Source organism: Capronia coronata (assembly GCF_000585585.1).
Source record: "Capronia coronata CBS 617.96 chromosome Unknown acBCG-supercont1.1, whole genome shotgun sequence".
Taxonomy (NCBI): domain Eukaryota; kingdom Fungi; phylum Ascomycota; class Eurotiomycetes; order Chaetothyriales; family Herpotrichiellaceae; genus Capronia; species Capronia coronata.
The window spans coordinates 4,247,652-4,265,975 of record NW_006912893.1 but is presented as its reverse complement, the minus strand read 5'-3'; the positions used below and the strand labels follow the sequence as shown (position 1 = coordinate 4,265,975).

General features: G+C 54.6%; 9 protein-coding genes across 9 annotated transcripts; 4 read left to right on the top strand and 5 right to left on the bottom strand.

Annotated features, from left to right (window-relative positions):
- Positions 1–257: 257 nt before the first annotated feature.
- A1O1_01518 (uncharacterized protein) lies at positions 258–1,709 on the bottom strand (the record flags this gene model as incomplete). The annotated part of the gene is made up of 3 exons (XM_007722431.1): positions 258–496; positions 759–814; positions 1,156–1,709. 3 exons carry the CDS (start codon positions 1,707–1,709, stop codon positions 258–260), a joined length of 849 nt encoding a protein of 282 aa, XP_007720621.1.
- Positions 1,710–2,650: 941 nt separating this feature from the next.
- On the top strand, positions 2,651–3,478 carry A1O1_01517 (uncharacterized protein; the record flags this gene model as incomplete). The annotated part of the gene is made up of 1 exon (XM_007722430.1): positions 2,651–3,478. One exon carries the CDS (start codon positions 2,651–2,653, stop codon positions 3,476–3,478), a length of 828 nt encoding a protein of 275 aa, XP_007720620.1.
- Positions 3,479–4,284: 806 nt separating this feature from the next.
- On the bottom strand, positions 4,285–4,992 carry A1O1_01516 (uncharacterized protein; the record flags this gene model as incomplete). The annotated part of the gene is made up of 1 exon (XM_007722429.1): positions 4,285–4,992. The coding sequence occupies one exon, from the start codon at positions 4,990–4,992 to the stop codon at positions 4,285–4,287; it is 708 nt and encodes a 235-aa protein (XP_007720619.1).
- Positions 4,993–5,612: 620 nt separating this feature from the next.
- Positions 5,613–7,508, bottom strand: A1O1_01515 (uncharacterized protein; the record flags this gene model as incomplete). The annotated part of the gene is made up of 3 exons (XM_007722428.1): positions 5,613–6,809; positions 6,885–7,055; positions 7,146–7,508. The coding sequence occupies 3 exons, from the start codon at positions 7,506–7,508 to the stop codon at positions 5,613–5,615; spliced, it is 1,731 nt and encodes a 576-aa protein (XP_007720618.1).
- Positions 7,509–8,136: 628 nt separating this feature from the next.
- A1O1_01514 (uncharacterized protein) lies at positions 8,137–8,961 on the top strand (the record flags this gene model as incomplete). Its single annotated transcript, XM_007722427.1, has 1 exon — positions 8,137–8,961. One exon carries the CDS (start codon positions 8,137–8,139, stop codon positions 8,959–8,961), a length of 825 nt encoding a protein of 274 aa, XP_007720617.1.
- A 1,016-nt stretch (positions 8,962–9,977) lies between these two features.
- A1O1_01513 (mannosyl-oligosaccharide alpha-1,2-mannosidase) lies at positions 9,978–12,230 on the bottom strand (the record flags this gene model as incomplete). Its single annotated transcript, XM_007722426.1, has 1 exon — positions 9,978–12,230. One exon carries the CDS (start codon positions 12,228–12,230, stop codon positions 9,978–9,980), a length of 2,253 nt encoding a protein of 750 aa, XP_007720616.1.
- Positions 12,231–13,340: 1,110 nt separating this feature from the next.
- A1O1_01512 (endoribonuclease L-PSP) lies at positions 13,341–13,914 on the bottom strand (the record flags this gene model as incomplete). The annotated part of the gene is made up of 3 exons (XM_007722425.1): positions 13,341–13,428; positions 13,492–13,649; positions 13,759–13,914. 3 exons carry the CDS (start codon positions 13,912–13,914, stop codon positions 13,341–13,343), a joined length of 402 nt encoding a protein of 133 aa, XP_007720615.1.
- Positions 13,915–14,943: 1,029 nt separating this feature from the next.
- A1O1_01511 (uncharacterized protein) lies at positions 14,944–15,824 on the top strand (the record flags this gene model as incomplete). Its single annotated transcript, XM_007722424.1, has 2 exons — positions 14,944–15,147; positions 15,216–15,824. 2 exons carry the CDS (start codon positions 14,944–14,946, stop codon positions 15,822–15,824), a joined length of 813 nt encoding a protein of 270 aa, XP_007720614.1.
- Positions 15,825–16,422: 598 nt separating this feature from the next.
- On the top strand, positions 16,423–18,304 carry A1O1_01510 (uncharacterized protein; the record flags this gene model as incomplete). The annotated part of the gene is made up of 2 exons (XM_007722423.1): positions 16,423–16,475; positions 16,546–18,304. The coding sequence occupies 2 exons, from the start codon at positions 16,423–16,425 to the stop codon at positions 18,302–18,304; spliced, it is 1,812 nt and encodes a 603-aa protein (XP_007720613.1).
- Between the last annotated feature and the right edge of the window lie 20 nt (positions 18,305–18,324).

Sequence of the window (18,324 nt, the reverse complement as noted above, 5' to 3'; positions counted from 1 at the left end):
GAGAGAGAGAGAGAGAGAGAGAGAGAGAGAGAGAGAGAGAGAGAGGAAGAGAGATATGACAGCCCAGAGCACAATCTCTAACTGTTCAAATGATGGTATGTAATTTGTTTCCTTTCGTCGTCGCCGTCGTCGTCGTTGTCGTCTTCTGCTCCTGGAGCTCCTGGATATGTATGTCTACTTTTCATCCTCTTCGTCGCGTCGTCATCTCGTCAGAAGGCGGCCCATGACTCGTTGCAAACATAGCCTTGCTTTCCTTCTTACTTGGGCGCCACATATCCATCGACATCGGTGCTGTTGCTGAGGGTTTCAAATTTCTTGTAGTTCTGCTCATACTGGTCCAGCTTGTTCATGATGGCCGCGTAGGCGTCGGTGCCGATGACGACGCGCAGCGGTGGGTTTGGCATCACCGCCAGCTCGTACATGGCGCGGGCGCCCTTGACCGGGTTACCTGCTTGGTTGCCATGGCGTTGGGTCATGCGTTCGCGGGCGTCGAGGTCTGTAAAAGACGGGAAAAAAAGAGAGAGAATGGTTAGTTGGATGGTCTGACAGCCTGATTGCACACGAGAGAGTTTTGTTTGGGTTGTTTCAAATTTCAAGGGATTGAGAACAGCGCCAGGGGGAGAGGAGAGACATTTCCCTATCTCGTGAAATAAAGTGTTTGGTATGGAGGACAACAGGGGAGAGAGGTGTTGGAGAGAGGAGGTATTGGAATAGTCTCAAAGGACAAGGACATGTGGAAAGTATGAGACAAAACTTACGGTCATATTTGGGATTGTGGTCGGCGAAAACCATGCTGCGGCCCGCCCAGTCGGTTCTGCAGAGCAGCCATGTTAGCAAGATGCCAGCGACAGGAGTAGGAGATAAGTATGGAAGGATGGAAGGATAGCAGGGAGCAAAGCCACGCAGAGGCTAGAGTTGAGGCATGGCAGACAAGTGACCTCTCCCTCCTCGAAGCTGGCTCTTGGGGGATGATGACAATGACAATGGAGATTGAAGATGTCGAGGGATGACGCGTATGTATGTCGGTGATCCCAGATATCGCCTCATATCGCCGTCGGTGTTGGACGTCGCTTAGCCACACCACACCGCACCGCACCATGGCCAAGGCAGAATCCATGAAAGAGGAAACAGACACCAGCACAAGCAGACACGTACCTGAACCCGCCGGGCTCAATGAGAGTGAACTTGATGCCCCATTCGGGCTTCAACTCATGGGTGACGGCCTCAGTGAAGCCCTCGACGGCCCATTTACTAGCGCAATAGATACTGAACAGCGGCACGCCCCTCTGGCCTCCGATGCTGGTGACCTGCTGGATCAGACCACCCTGGGGACTCTGGCGGTCGCGCATCACCTGCATGGCGACGCGGGTGACGTCGACCAGGCCGAAGAAGTTGATCTCCATCTGCTGCCGGATCTGGTCGTCGGTGTATTCCTCGAAACAGCCGGCGAGGCCGTAGCCGGCGTTGTTGACGACGACGTCGACGCGGCCGAACTTGGCCAGCGCCGCGTCAAAGGCGGCGGCGATGCTCGTCTTGTCCGTCACGTCGAGGCGCGTGGCGAGGTGGTTGCTGTCGTCGGCGCCTTTGAAGGAGAGCTTCGTCGGGTCTCGCGCCGTCGCGACCAGATACTCGCCTCGGTCTAGGACTTCTTGCCCGTAGTAGTGTCCGAAGCCGGTCGAGGTGCCGGTGATGAGAAAGACACGAGGCATGATTTGTTGGCTGTTATAGATATTCAATGATTCGATCGTTCGAGGAGGAAGACAATTCGATGGTCTTTCTGTTGTGCTGGTTAGTCAGGTAGTCGTCGGTAAGTGGGAGGTACCAAGATGGTATCAATCGATTGAGTCGACACGAGTTGGAATGGACTCGGATGTGGTAAATACAGAATACAACTATTGACAGGATGTATATGTATCGATGATGTAGATATCCGTCTATCTTCCTGTCCGTTGTGTTCAGGGGTCTATCAGATCGACACCATTAGTATAATCCCCGGAAGTCGGACTTCAGTCCGTCGTTGACATTGGCATATCTGGCTCCTCGTATCAACTCATAGCCACCGTCGATGGTATTTACCTAGGTAGGTAGATAAGTATCTTGTTCTTTCGAACCCCACTCACACGAAGCTAGAGGATTGACAGAGTAAATCCTGGAGGACTCATCCTCATCCATCGAACCTTGCGGCCGTCTTCCGATCTTGCCGTCTTACTTGCATTGACTCGATCCACAGACAGGTAAGAGAGAATATCCCATTCCATTTGATATCCAGCTCCAACTATACCCTACCTCAGGTCTATCGGGTCAGACCCTTGCAGAATCCGCTGCATGTCCTTGACTGACTGCCATCAGAAGTCGTGCCGTTCCATCGAGCTACTGCCATACTAGCTACCAGGTACACACGCTTCTGCCCATTGAGGTATTACATTCTTATTCAGAAGCTACCCCTTATTAGTTATCCGGGGATAGTTTGCTAATTCATAGGCTTCTCGGAGCCATCAAGGCCATCTCTGGATCCGTATCAGCCTTGCCGGATTGTATTGTGTATTGAAGCACCATCAATCAGCCTTGTGACATCTGGGAGAGATCATCACACCACCCACCACCACGACTCTCTGGCTGCCGTTCACCCTCCTAAATCACCGCCAACAACATGTCCGTCCCGAAATCCTCCTCACCACCGCCCTCTCCCGTCCCCACCGCCATCTCTGCACAGGAACCGCGTCTCACGACCCTTCTTCTCGAGTCCGACGCCCAGTCCCTAGATGCAGCCTGCCAGCACCCTTTCCTGCGTCTCGCGGGGTCAGGAAGTCTACCGAAATCGACCCTGTCGCGCTGGTTGTCCCAAGACAGACTGTACGCCCAGACGTACATTGGCTTCATCGGCGCCCTGATTGCCCGGGTCGACCTGCCCCACGGCCACATCCCGGAAAAGGACAAGGACAAGCAGTCCAGCTTGCGCTGGCGCATTGTGCGACTGTTAAGCTCCGCGCTCGAGAACATTCTTCGAGAACTCGCCTTCTTCGACACAACCGCTCGGAAATACGGCCTGAGCCTCGACGCCCCGAGCCGCTCCGACGGCGTCTTCGCCGCTGAGCCGGCCACGCAAGAATACATCGACCTCTTCCGCTCTTTCGGGGCAGATCCCTCGAGATCACTCCTCGAAGGCCTCGTCGTGTTGTGGGCCACTGAAAACGTCTACCTCCGCGCATGGACGCACGCGGCCATGTTCACAAACGCCACCGAAGAGAATAGATCCAAGGACGGCGATTCTGCCGCCGACCTGGACTCTGGCGCCCTGCGCTCCGCCTTCATACCAAACTGGTCGTCTATCGAATTCGAAGAGTTTGTGGACGAGATCGCAGAGGTTACTGACCTGCTGGCTGAGCGCGAGGGCGCGCTTGACCACGGATTGGACGTCTACATGGCATTGTGGGCACGTGTTCTCGACGTGGAGGCGCGCTTCTGGCCACAGGTTTGAATGGTGTGTTGTCGGGTACTCGGAGCAATTGGGAGAGCCAAAAGTCGTTGTTTTCCGCGGCAATGCATTTGTGGGAGGACGGAAAAACAACATAGGAAAATTGCATATAACAAATATTCGACTTCGTAACTGGCCAGTCCCTTTTCAAGGTCGAACACGCCAGAACAAGTCACAGATACACAATCAAGCCATGGCATGGAGGAAAAGGGTTCAGGGGACGTTGTTGTCTGATATTTCTAGGTATTCTTTGCTGCTGTGGACATATTGAAGCCCAAATCGATCAAAGTCGTGATGATATCGCAGCTCTGGCTTTTCTTGAAGTTTGCCGAATGAGCAGACGCCAAATGCTCTCCCAGTGGGCAAATGTGGTCACCCCTTTCAAGACCTTTCAGGATCCCGACCCTGTTCAACTTCTTTGGTGCCAGGATTTGACTGTCCCTGGCTTCCACCATGCCTTTGTTGTGCTTGGTCCCGATGGAGTATCGCATCCCAATTCATGCTCTTCGCCAGTGTATGCCTGATTGTATGTGGAGCGATGGAACATGTTAATCCCAGGAGGATCGCCCCGAGGATGACCTAGGGTCAGTCACTGGTCCGTCCGCAAACGGTGCTTTCCTCTGTTCTAGCCTTCTGCTCTAACGGCATGGTGGTGACTGGTCAGCATGTTAGTTGTCGCAGGGGGGGGGGGCACAGTTCACGAGACTGGTTGGCAGTCATTCAATTGTTCCGAGCTCTTGACACAAGTTCCCAGCTTGCTCACAAGCTCCAGCACAATGATGTCCCAGCTGTCAGGAGTCTTTGTAGCTTCAATCAAAAGCGTTGACGCGCCGTACATTGTCTGCTTGCCACAAGCCCATGACGGCACCCGTCTCATTCAACCAGTCCCTCGCCCTGCCGAGAGCGGCCTTGGCCATGCCGGTATTCCTCCTCGCGTGACCTCCCGAGAACCCGACGCCCTCTCTTTCGCCCGTGGCATATTCCGAACCCATGCTGGGCAGCACATTTTCTCCCGCACTCAGACTGACGAACAGGGCGAACGGGACCAGCCAAACACAAAGGCCAAAGTATGACGCGATCTCGGTGAAGGTGGGTTGGTCATGGACCGGTGCCGCATACCAGTCGCGTCGACTGCTGGGCGGGGCACCTCTGTATGGGCCACTTGGGGCACTGAAATGGCGGAACCACAACCAGTGGTTAAGTATGACGAGCCCGCAGCTCAAGAGGAAGAAAGTGTCGGATAGTTTGACGATCGGGAAGTGTCGCAGGTTCGTCGCGTACACCCCATGACTGGCCACACCCAGTAGGATCAAGTGCCAGGGGAATCCGTCGACGAGCCAAAGCAGAATCTGTGCAGCGACGACGCCGTAGATGAGCCGTTTCAGGAGTTTCGCGCTGAAGACGGAATGCTCCTCGACGAGTTCGGAAAGGTAGTAGAGGCCCGAGGCAATGGAGAGGGTGAGGAAGCCGAAGCCTAGGATCAGGCCCGCATAGCCGAGGAGCGGGAGGATGTACATTCTCCCAGTCGTTGAACGTAGATGATAGTAGGGTTGCGTTTGGGGCCGTCTCAACTGTTCGCGAGTGCAGCAGCGGAGACGGGACGAAACATGGTGGGCTCTGGAGAAGCAACCGGAGAACAAAAGACCAGGTGGCACTTCTCCCCTTCTTGAAGTGTGATGGAGGGTGGGCGTGTATCTGTCTGTTCGGTCAATCAGTTCATTATTGTATACGACATAAACATATACACGTACGCTGCTAGTATGGGACACAGTGTGAGAATAAGCCCCGGCACGTGATAAACCGACTAACTCCCTCTGGCTTAGCGTTGGACTTATCTGAACATCGAGCTTCGAGTTCCACAAGGCTGTTTATTATTCCCTCCTTATCATGTCTTCTCCACCAGGAACGAAGAGTGCAGGGCATCCTTGGTCTACTAAGTGCCATGGAAACAAACGTCAAGAACGTGAGCCAGAATTGAGGATGAAAGACAGGTAACCCACCGGTTACTGGTCCATATTGTCATTCAGAGGCTGTAGGCAGGGCCATCTGTTGATTCCACGGTAGGAAGCAGTTGTTCATATCAATCATGTCGAAGTCTATCTTGCCCTCATAACATGTATGTCGAGACGACCCGTGGTCAAGCAAACCAGTATACCTCGCCCAGGACGATGGCAGACGAGACGGTGATTTGCATCAGCAGAGGCACGGCGTTGATCAGTGCGAACTTTAGCTGGCTGACCTTGATGTCTTTGTCGGCCAAGAGATCCCGCCACAGCAGCCCCGCAAGACTGCCGGCGAACGTATAACTGAATGCTCCAATGTTACTTCCCATCGCCACGGCGTATATCGCTGCCAACAGGACGCGATGGTCCGCAAGGACAGCAGCGGACTGAGAGAAGGCGGGATGTCGCATGATCTCCACCAGAATGATGGTTGCGCCGATATTGGTGCCGGCAAGAGGACACAAGAACGCCGCACTGACGAAGCCCATGAAGAAGACCGCCATGGCAGGAGTCGTGCACGCGTTCGCGAACCCTCGCGCAAAGACTTCAATCCAGCCGCGTTGCTGCAGACCGCGCACCAGGATGAATTCGCACATGGCAAAGGGCAAGAGGGGAATGGGTAAGCGGATAATCGTTCTTGTGGTTCCCGGAAATCGACGGGCCAGCCTCCTCATCAATGACATGAGACTGGTCGTTTCGCGTGCAACCGGCTTTGCAGTCGGTCTCAGGGTAGGGGAAAATCCTGCGTGACCCGATTTTGAGTTGGAAGAATCAGACGTCGCGGTGTTCTGACGAGGGTCAGTGCCAGGAGCGTGGACGACTTGATTCTTGGCGTTCTCATCGGCTGTCTGCTCGACCGCGGCGTTTCTTTGAGCTTTCGAATCCCACCAGTCTCGAGCGATGTTGAACGAAAATGCCAGTACGCCGGCCGGAGCCGTCACCATCCACACCTCAACTGCTTGGTGGGGCACAAAGCTCGTCCCGACCAGGACTGCGACCGTGACCAGCATGAGCAAGCTGAGGGCGATTGCACCGGGCCGGTCGCGCAGCTTCAACCAGGGGTCGTCGGTCAGCGGAGTCAGCGTCTTGGGGATCTTGTTCCAGAACATGACCATCAGGATCGGATAGGTCAGAATTGCGGGAACGATCGAAGGCAGGATGGTCCACTTGGTGAAATCGGTCAGGTAATTCAAAGAGAAGCTTCCCGCGATGAGGATGTTGGTGGGGTTGGAAGAGACCAAGACGGCCGAAGCAGTATTTGCCGCCATAAACTCGCTAAAGATCCATGCTTCGGGCTGCAGCTTGGTGTGATGAGTGAGGTAGCCCAGAAACTGGCATCGAGTTAGTGATCGTTGGAGCAGGAGGAGAAGAAGGGCAGGATTGATCATCAGACTGAGGTCACTCACGGGAGTTCCTGAAAGAATCAAGGGGTCATTTCCGACAATGCACGCGGTGAGCAAGAAAAACGAGTAGAGATAGGTGAACAACAGCCTGCCCGAGCTTCCTCCACGCTTTGAAACCCAGAGCGCAACCGCCTCAAGGGCGCCCGTTCCATCCAGCGCAATTGAAATGTAAGCCTGTGCAAAACAGCCGTGAGTTGTGAGTTTCTCATCATCCATTCGATGGAGACAAGACATCTTGTGTCACACAGAGAGAGCGACACGTACAAGTGAAATGAACAAGACCAGCACGTCGTAAGGCTTGATAGTCTCGTCGCCCTTTATGCCGAGCTTGATTGTACTGCCGTGAATCGTCGTCGTCGCCAGCAACAGAATGACGCCGATCACAGGGGCGGTCTTAAGCGAGAGGGAAAAGTACACTGTCCGTGCCGACCGCTCATCGTACGCTGACGCGGAGATGATTCGACCGCGTTCCAACAGCCGCAGGAAGAATCGCCCGACGACCGCCGGCAGAGGAATGCGGACGGGCCATATCACAAAGGCGGAAACCACGCAGAAGACGGCGAGGAGGAAGCCACTGTGTCCGTTCAAGTGGTCCTGTTGCAGCTGCGCGCCGTTGGGGGCGGACATGCGGTCTGCGGCCTCCGAAGAGGTCGCGCTATGCGGGTCTTGTTGCTCGCGCCGATGTCATACTAGTATGGTCAGAGAGAGATCTTGTGGAGGTCCCGTTTAAGTTGACGTAGAGAGAGAAGGATTCCTCCAAATGGTATGGTAGAATGGACGATGGTTGCGGTCAGCATGAGTGGTGAGGAGGGGCTTTCAAAAATACTACCCAAGGGCTAATGTCTGGTCTATTTGGAGATTGCAGGTTTTGGAGCACGAGGCTGCGCTGTACAGTGACATTGGACGATGATGTGTTCAGCCTCGTCACTCACTATCACGGCGAATTACAGTATTACTACCTAGTACTGCGTATTACCGTGTTACTAAGCTGCGCTGTGCTACGCTGCGGAGGCACGGAGGGAAAATTTCCCCACAAAATTTATTCCCTTTCACTAGCAACTTGGGTCTATACCTACATAAGGTACCTACCTAGTAGTACCGAGAACTTGAACTTCCAGTCTCGCAATACAATTGCAGGTGACTGCAAATGTGAGTGACAATAGTATATCCTACACCTTGGCGCCTTTGGGAGCAGTATATTGTCTTCCGTGCTCTCTGCGATCCCCGTCCTACGCCTCGGCATCATCTCAGCAGGATGTCGCGCCCCGAAGATCTCCTCCCGCCGGACCTATACTACAATGACACCGAGTCGGCCAAGTACACGACGTCCTCGCGCATCCAAGCCATTCAGGCGTCCATGACCAACCGAGCCCTGGACCTCCTAGACCTCGACCGACCGTCCTTCATTCTCGATATAGGCTGCGGCTCGGGTCTGTCCGGCGAGATTCTCACGGAGGACGGCCACATCTGGGTCGGCATGGACATATCGCCCAGCATGCTGGACATTGCGCTGCAGCGGGAAGATGTCGAGGGCGACCTGTTTCTGGCGGACATGGGCCAAGGCATCCCCTTCCGCCCGGGCACGTTCGACGCGGCCATCAGCATCAGTGCCATCCAGTGGTTGTGTAATGCCGAGACAAGCGATGTCAGTCCCGAGGGAAGGTTGCGGCGGTTCTTTGACGGCCTGTACGCCTCGTTACGCAGAGGTGCGAGGGCCGTGTGTCAGTTCTATCCGAAGAACGAACAACAACGCACAATGATCAGTCAGGCCGCTGTACGCGCCGGCTTTGGGGCCGGCATCCTCGAGGACGACGGCGGCACCAAGAACGTCAAGACGTATCTCGTGCTGAGCGTCGGTGGCGGCGACATCACCGGGACAGTGTCCAAGATGGAGGGAGTCGATATTGAAGACGGTCGGAGGTTGAGGGAGGCAATGCACCGAGGAGGCAAAAAGAAGGGCGACGACGTCAAGGGAAGCAAGCAGTGGATCATGAAGAAGAAGGAGAAGATGCGGAACAAGGGCAAGATTGTGAAATCCGATTCGAAATACTCGGGTCGGAGGAGAGGCCCAAAGTTCTGAGTGGCCACAGCATCCAGCTACCTTGCTTACGACGACATGATGTTACGACTCAATGGTCACTTTTGTTGGAGGCCCCGGCCACGGACACGAAGGCTGTCCAACGCAAAAAAGGATGGCAGCGCCGTGGCGCAAGCATTGCTTGTAAAGTGCGCGAACGGACAAGTTCGCTACACGCAGATGGCAGATACTGCAAATCGCTATTGCATAAGTGGACGTTCATGTCAACCATGCTCAACCGAGACCAACCTGGTCTCCAGACGCTCTTCGGTACCGCGTGAGCAGACCGCGAGCGCTGGAGATACTCATGAGCAGTTATCAATGCCATGGCTGAGTACGGCCTGCCGTCCTGCCACAATGTCGGCGCTACGAGTGGTGTAGACCTTCCACGGTGGTGCAGGATGTCCAGCCCGGTTTTGTATGAGAAGGGGGAAGCCACGTCAAGGAAGAACAAGGTGCCGGGCCATATGACGGGATTCTCACGCAGATCGCTAGATTCAATTCGGCCACAAATCGCTTGAAATGGTGACAACACAATACTTTTGTCCCCTTCATGCAAGTGAAGAACCAATACCAGACCCCTTCAGCTATGCAAAAGATGCTCATATTACATCCTTTGTACCATGCAGACCAATGCGATGGTCACAGCCAGAGACCAGCAAAACTCCAGCCTTGCCATGCAAAGCCGCTACCTGCACATCAGTGCAGTAACTGGATCCAATGTCATGTCAACGCGAAAAACAATGCTGCATTTCCAATAAAGCCATAGTATCCAGCCTCCTCTCATTCGAGGGACTGATACGCCCAAAATTGTCATGTTATCCAAGTCTTGATCTGCCAGGAATCTTCGTAAACCAGAGCCAGACGTACACTGACCGGTGCAACAGTCGACCTGCACTCAGCGTTCGCGAAAACCTGTCGTCTACAGATTTCGCATCATCTTCTTTTCCTGGTCCGGCTCAATTCATGTGTTGTTCCTCCTTGTGGCCAGCCTCGGGATGTTTCGCGCACCCGATTGCCTAGATTAGCCCGTCCTGCACGTCTTCGAGACTGGAGTGGTCCGCAACAGGTATTCCCTTGCCGCTTTCCTCGATGTGGCCGTGCTCAACGTCGTCGTCGTGTTCGTGATCATGGCCAAGGACAGGAGGTTGATTTTCAGCTGCCTGTTCCGCTTCGGCCGGGATCCGCTTCCCTGTCTCGTCGAATCTGACCCCGTCTCCCACACGGACTCCTTCCGTCTCGACGAACTCGTCTTTCCGTTTGCCACCACCGCCGCGTTCTCCGGGTTTGGCGCTTGGACGAAGATCCTTACTCCTCTCCCATCCCGTCTTGAACACTTTACTCCCGCTGATGTCAAACTTCGGGAATGGATGGGCCTCGGTATTGAACACGACCCCGTCAAGTGGGAAGAAGTCGTCGTCGGAGAAGAGGAGGTAGAAGTACTTCAGCGTTTCCGCCAACCAGAAGCTCTCCATATTGTCCCGCTTTTTGCGCGCTTTGACGGGGTTTTCCATGACCGTGTCCAGAGAAGTGTAGGCGTAGATTGTGCCGGTGACCTCATCAACGACTTTGGTGTGCTCCCGGAAGGCCTCAAACATCTCCCATCCCCATTGCCGATACTTCTGATCCCTGGTGATGCGATACATGTAAAACAGCGACTCCACAGTCTCCGGCCGTTGGAGGTTATGCACGTCGTTGGAGTGGATGTCATAGTCGCTTCTCCAGTCGCCGTCGGGATCGTCTGACAGTGGACTAGATTCAGGAGGGGACCATTCTGGATCTAGATGCCCCTTCCACTGTCGCGGGGGCGTGTCGGTGCGGAAGTATGCGATCTCCGGAGCAAGGCCCGTGGGCGTGACCTTGTACATGCCCCAGCAGGTCTTCATCAATTCTTCCGCGAGCTTGAGGTTTTCGTCATGCTTCTTTGTCCAACCACTTCCCAGCCTGGCTTTGGCTTCTTCGACGGACTGGCCGCCGGTGACGGCCAGTGCTATTGTTCCTGGCATAAAGCACACCAGGTGGTCCATCTTGGCCGTCAAAGGCATGCTGAGGCCATTCTGCCTCTCAGCCAGGACGGTCAAGGAGGCACGCTTGGAGTAGGTGATCAGATGCTTCTTCACTCCTTCGAGGGCCTCCTCCCACATATCCAAATAAACGTTCTCCACGCCCCCCGTCTGTAGGTACTGTTTGATGAGGTATTCGTAGTAGCTGTCGCCACGAGATCCGAGTCTGATGTTATCGCCGCGAAATTCACCGTTGGCTGGGTAGATGAATATCGGGACCAGGCCGTCTTCCCGCTTCTGTTGGTCGATGACCTTGAGAATATTTTCTGCTCGCTGCCAATAGACCAGCTCGCCGGTGATCTTGGAGAGATATTTCATTTCCAGCTGCAGAGTGGCTGCCTCGGCGGTGGATGAAGCTCCGCCGTCAAGATGTGAAATGAGGCCGTGGGAAGTATTGAGGTTGACAGAGGCATATGGGATGCCCGAAGGAGAGTCGTACGCACCTAGGAGACGATCTGCGAGGTCCGTCGCCTTCTCGATATACAGATCTTCTCCCGGCTGATTCACATCGTCGTCATGTTGAGGCGCAAGGTGTGGGAAACTTGTGGAAATGTAATACGCCGACAGCAGACCCCCAAGCATTCGGATGGTGGTCTCAAACGTGCTGACGTCGTGACTGGCAGTGTATGATAACGACGTAGACATCCATTCCCTTGCTTTGGCCACTTCGGAAGTTAGGTTCATCATCATGGCCGTGTCGAGCGCATCGACGATGATCCAACCCATTCCTCCTTCCACCATGTTTTTCCCTTTCCTGCTCAGAGGATGGTACTCGTCCATTCCCCAGGCGTATTTTTCATAACCGGCCCAAGATGTCTTGAAGACGCTCTTGACGGCCTCTCTCTGTTCCGCCCAATCTTCTTGGTGGAAGAAGACATGCTGGTGTTCGGCGGGATTGTAGACGGGAGAAGAAGTCCAAGGTAACCAGCCCATCCACCACAGAAACAGGAGTATCACGACTCCGACCGAACCAAGGGCTCTCTTGCGCTGGAGCACCGGCCTCCTCCGACTCGAAGGGAAATGCGGCTTGTCCTTGTACATTGGAAGGTCCTGGTTCTCTCCGAAAATGTCATGAATCTTGGCTGTGACTCCTCCCATAGGTCCGCCTGCTGCGTGGCCATTACCTTGCTTCTGCCGCCAGTATGTGTCTTCGGGTGCTCGCTGGGTACTTGTGAACGGAGGGACATTTTGAGGCGCAGAGAAGGACATCTGGAAGGCAATCGGACCAGCCGACCTTGGACCTCGACGAGTGCGGGACGGAAGGTCAGCGGGAGAATTGAGCTGACATGCAACACATGATAATGATAAAGCAATCGATCCAAGAAACAATTACTATCCAAACAGTCGTGGTTGGTTAGGGAAGACTGAAGACCACATGAATGCGTAAAAGGCCCCAGCAAAGAAAGTGTACGTAGGATGCGGTCCTCAGGTCCCGAAGCAGGCCCCTTACCTATGTGGGTGCTTATGTCCCGCACCCAGACAAGAGTTAAAGGTGCCCAATAATAACTAAATCTTACTGGTGCAAAGCACCCGGAGTTCATTATTGCGTATGGACTCTAATGGCTTAGGTTGATACCTTAAAGTACCTACCTACCTAGTAGGTAGGTAGTAGGTAGATACTTGGATAAGTCTACGTAATTACTAGTATTTATAGATCGAGCCATACCGGCATCACCGAAATGGGTTAGGCATGTTTATCCCCAACACTCCGTACTAAACCAGCCTATTGGACACCTCGAACATCCAGAAGGACCTGATGATGTGAGAAAAAGGCTTTTACCAAATTGAAAGGTGGTCCAAAGCCGGTAGCCAGGACCAGGCAATGCTCCCCGTCAAGGTGTGACTAAATAGGGTTTGCTCATATCCAAACGACCAAGTGGAAGCGGAAGCAGAGAGCAGAGCGGGAACAAGGGCAACCAGCTGTTTGCACGGCTACTTTAGCATCTTGAGGATTGTATTTTAATGGGAGCACAAGACTGTTGATTGACATGTCCTTGTAGTATGGGCCACCGTCTTGGTCCCAGTGGTATACAATGAACCCATTGAACTGTTTTCACCCAGATCCAGCGCTCGAGACATGACTGTTTCACGGCCGAAAAGCATCTCGTACACACGCTGAAGCGAGCATGATCAGGGATGGTAGATTGCTTGACCACCCGCGCCTCAAGGCCTATTTTGAATGTGAGCCGACAGCCTCTCTTGAGGGCTTCACTTAGGAGCCCCTCCCTGCTCAGCGCACAAAAGACACACTTCAGACCCGGTATACTGGTGAGGGAACCTGGTCTTTCTTATTGTCCTCGTCTCATCGTCAAAAGAGCATCATAGCTTGGACGATGCCCCTCGGACAAGACCAATGCATTTCATCTCGACGTCCGTGTTTCCCGGCAGAGTCTTGACAGCCACGCATCTGGATCATAGTCAGCATGACGAGGCCACTTTGTTTCTTGCCAGACAGGGGCACGGCACTCACGTTCTCGCGGGCTTGACGTCTCCCCAGTATTGGACATAGATCTCGTTCATTTTGGCAAAGTCCTTCATGTCGGCCAAAAAGACGTTGACCTCGAGGACCTGGTCCAGACTAGAGCCGGCGGCTTCGAGCACTGCGCTCATATTGCGGATGCATTGATGCTAAAAGGGGCCATGACGATGATGATCAGTCGAAGGGACGATTATACCAAGAGAGTGTGTGCTCAACCGAAGTGGCCTGGGCGGGGGAACGAGGACGGGGACTACTCACCGTGTGGGCCTGGATGTCGCCCGGGATTAATGTCCTGGTGGCCGGGTCCTGGGCCGTTTGGCCGGAGCAGAAGACAAAGCCGTTGGCGACAATGGCCTGGTTGAAGACGCCGAGAGGCCTGGGGGCCTTGTCTGTCAAGACTGCTCGCTTGGACATCTTGTAGGTATTGACTTTTGAGGGCGTCAACGTGTATTTATTGGTAGAGGAGACAGATCTGACAAGACTGACAAGATCGTCGAGTATAGTTTCTGAGGAATATACCATATATATATGTTGGTTGATACAGGGAGATGTTGGAAGTGTCGAGCCACACAAAAGGCATCCACAACGGAGGGTTGTCCGTCGAGCGTGACCGGGCCCTAGGCCCCTATACTAGTAAGTAGGACCTTATCGCGACGCACCTCTCTCACGGCCTCTTCCACACACTGTGAGACGATTGCCGATCAGGGTTGTCATGGAGAACCTACCGAGAGCATCGATTAGGGCGTACAGGCCTGCCGCTATGCTGTCCATCGGACTTCTTGGAATCGTGTGTTCGGATTCGGATTCGGATTGAAACACAGTCATGCTCCACTCCAATCGACAATGGTGGGGGCGGGGTCCTGATATAACTGATATCCAACCCCCTTACAAGACTGAAGGGGAGTCCTTGGTGTGAGTCTGCTAATCTCAGCCTTGCACCTTGCAGTCTCCTGATCTGAAGCCGTAGAGAAGTTGCGGAATTCAGGCCATGGTATAGTCTGTCCAGTGTCAGCACTATACAGTCAGCACACCAAAGCAGTGTTCCTGTTGAAGCAATCCTTTCTTTCGACTTCGCTTTTGCCAGAACCGGAAGGGTGATTGCGGCGTCGCGAGGATGAACTCAGGCGCTCACCTACACCTCAAGCAGGCTGAAATCGACATATTGTCCCGGAGAAGACAAGCCTGACTACTCATCGAAGTCGCCATGCTTGATATCTATCGTGGTGCTGTGGCAGTCTCCACAGATTGGATCGCGCTCAAGACCGTGCCGCGACGGTGTTAGGCGCCTGATTGTTGTCGACCCGCCCGCCCATCTGATACATGTCCTATAAGTATTCGGACGGGATCCCTGTTTTGAAGGAAACAGGTAGGTCGTGCCCCTCAAATCCCGGAAAGAAGTTGTGTTTCTCTGTTTCAGCAGCCAAGAGAGTAGCACCTGCAGACATGTCTTCCCCCAAAGCATACCCTACCGTCCTCCTCACAGGCGCCGGGAGCGGCATCGGTCTCAACGTGCTCGGCCAACTCCTGGAGAAACACAGCGGCACCCGCGTCCAGGTGCTGACACTGTTTCCCACGCCGGAGCTGACGGCACTGGAACAAAAATATGGCCCGTCGTGCCTGAACACCGTGTACGGAGATGCCTGTGATGTACGTCTCGTCTCCACTGCAGTGATGCTGGAATAGCACAAGTCCATGTCTGTCTGACAGGAATGTAGACCGAAATCGTGGCAAAGGCCGTCAAGGCGACCATATCCAACTACGGCACCATGACGCACCTGATCAGCAGCGTCGGCACCATGCTCCCCGTGCAGAGCATCCGGGAGGTGCCCCTGGGCGAGATGAGGAAGATCTTCGACATCAACTTCTTCTCGGTCTTCGACCTGGTCCAACGCTCGCTCCCACACTTGTCGGCCTGGGGGGAGGGGGCGCGGAAACCGACGGTCATCATCGTTACCAGCGGAGTGGACTACGATGTCCTCTACCGTGGCTGGACCGGGTACTGCACTTCCAAGGCGGCCCTGACGCGCTTCATTCACTTGCTGGCGCACGAGGAGCCGGGCCTCGAGGTCTATGGCGTGCTGCCACTGGTCACCAAGTCGCCGATGGTCGACAAGATCTTCAATGGCGAGTATGACCATGTCATGCGGCCCGAGGAGAGGGAGAGGTTCAATACCTGGGCCAGGGAAGGGAAGATCGAGCCGCCCGAGTATATTGCCGAATCTATCGTCAAGGCGGCCACGGGACAGATAACCCCAGCGTCGAAGGAGGTGGAGAGGAATGACTGTGGTGCCTTGTTTATTGGCAGTCTGTATCAGAAACAGTAATGACCGTCGATGGCCTAGCCTTTGTGCTGAGCGGAATTGAATTGAGCGAGTCCAGCATCTGAGCCAGCTCTAACCTAACTGCAAGGAGCTGTCTGCCCGGCTGTTTGGTTATTCGAGTAGAGTGTTCGTAGACGGTAGCGGTAAGAAATAGCTTCATGGCTTGAATCAGATCCATGGCTACTCTCTGCGTCAAGAAAGGCCGTATGTGTCAGAGTGCGATCCAGCTAAACACAGCCCGGTCAGCCTCGTCAGTCTCGGGGCCCCTGAGTGGTCCAAGCCTGATGAACCCCTCAGCCTTGCGAGATGTCAGAAACCCCTGCCCCTTAGGGACCTAGCACGACTAGGCGAAGTCAAACCTCACCGTCTCCATTTGACGTACCAGGACTTCCTCCTATATCCTGTCTATACACACCTGAACGTGGCATTCGATGTCTTGACTTATCCTGCAAAAACCACCGACGACCGAACTTGATCCGGCAGTCCACGCCACCCCTATTTCGGCTCACAGTCCAAGTGCCTTCAACCAAGCCTACGCGGATGTTTGAGCGAGGCTCTTGAGGCCGCTGACGCGCCGCTACTTATTCACGGCGTGAGGGACATGCCGCGACGTGCTCGGCACGAGAAGTCTACCAACGGCTGCCTGACCTGCAAGTAAGCACGAAGCACTCTCAGAACGGTTGACCATACCCAAGCATATCTGCTTACACACACGGTGGCCTAGAATCCGAAGAGTCAAATGCGACGAAACAATTCCCTACTGTCGGAAATGCACCGAGTCTGGCCGCAAGTGCGAAGGGCCGGTGGTGCGCCAGATCCAGTTCGTGCATGAGAACCGTGGCAGTGGTGATCAAGAACCCGGGTTCATGAGACGGTCGTCCTCGTTGTCGTCGACCCCAGGCACTCCACACCCTCCGCCGAGAGAGGTATCTCTGCTTGCGCCGCGACACAGTGGCGATGAACGTCGGGCGTTCCACTACTTCACATGTCGCGGCGCACCCATGTTTGCCGGCGCCGTCGATGGCGCGTTCTGGGAAGACCTGGTACCTCGACTGGCCCAGACGTACGACTTTGTCTGGGACACGATCGTGTCCATCAGCTCTCTACTCGAACATGTGCCCTATCGGTCGCTTACGACGGTTTCCGACTCGTCGGGTCTGCCGGTCGTCACCAACCGAGCGCATCGACAGGCCCTGAGATTCTACAGCCGAGCCATCGCGAACGTCCGACGGCTGGCTTGTCGACGGGACCAAGTGCTTGACGACTCGTTTATGGTGCTGACATATATTCTATTCGCCTCTGTGGAATTCCAGCAACGAAACGTCAAGACCGGCACCGACCTCATAGAACGGTGCTGCAGGATCTTGACCGCCAATCTAAGGTCCGTTCGCACCAGTCCAGGTCACTACTCATGTAATCCCGCCGAGCAAGTCGCCCATCAGGTGGTTGCGCCGTTTGTGTTGAGGAAGGCCGTTCTGATGTCCACCTTGGGACACCCTCTACCGGCCTTCCAGCGTGTTGCCAATATCCATGCCATCGCGTCCAACAATGAAGTCGGCGAGATACCCGAGGCAATCTCGTCCAGATGTGCACTGCTCAATGAGGCCAGGGTCCGGTTCAACAGTCTGATGCACCGGTCGAAGGAATTGATCAGGATTGCCGAACTGGTTCCTCACATCGCAGACGACCACCCAGAGAAGATGCTGTTCCTGTCCCAGCGCCAGACGCTGTTAGATGAACTGATACAATGGAAAGCGTCTCTCACTGCCACACGCAGCTGGACGTCCGCCGACAGCGACAGCGAGATCGACTGGATGTATTCTTACCTCCTGATGTACTGGGCAGTCTGCTACACGTATCTAGCGGCGTGCGTCAGTTCTCTCCAGACCGCCTTCGACGACTATATGGACCACTTTGCCGCCATTGTCGAGCACGCCACCGTTTATATGCGAGATGGCGGCCCCCAATCCACCCGGGTCCAGCTCCTCTCCGGTCTGGATCGGGGAGTCATCCAGCCATTGTACTTCTGCGCCACCAAATGCCGAGACCCGGTGCTGAGACGAGAAGCGCTGCGTCTGATGCGTCAGGCGCCAGAGCAAGTGCCGTTATGGGCATTCGTCGCGCCTGACCGTGTGATTGCGAAGCTCATTGCGGTCGAGGAGGGCGACGACCATCACCTCTTTTCCTCGACGAAATCGCCAGTGTCTACTGCTGCCCTGCCGCCAGAAGCGCGTCGGTACGCTCATGTCAGTATGGTGGCCCGTCAAACACCGGGAGGAAACCTGCGCCAGGCTCTGTTGTTGAGTAGAGTGGAAATTGCAAGTGACGGTTCAAGGAGGCAGATCAACGACTATACTTGGCTAGACGAGGAAGAGGAAGAGGAAGATGGGGTGTTGACCGATGCTCAACTAGAACACGACAGCGTGGACCAAGCTGCTCACCCGAGATACACGGCCTCGACTGGCCGAATATTACACACATGAACTGCCAGGCCAGTTTCTCT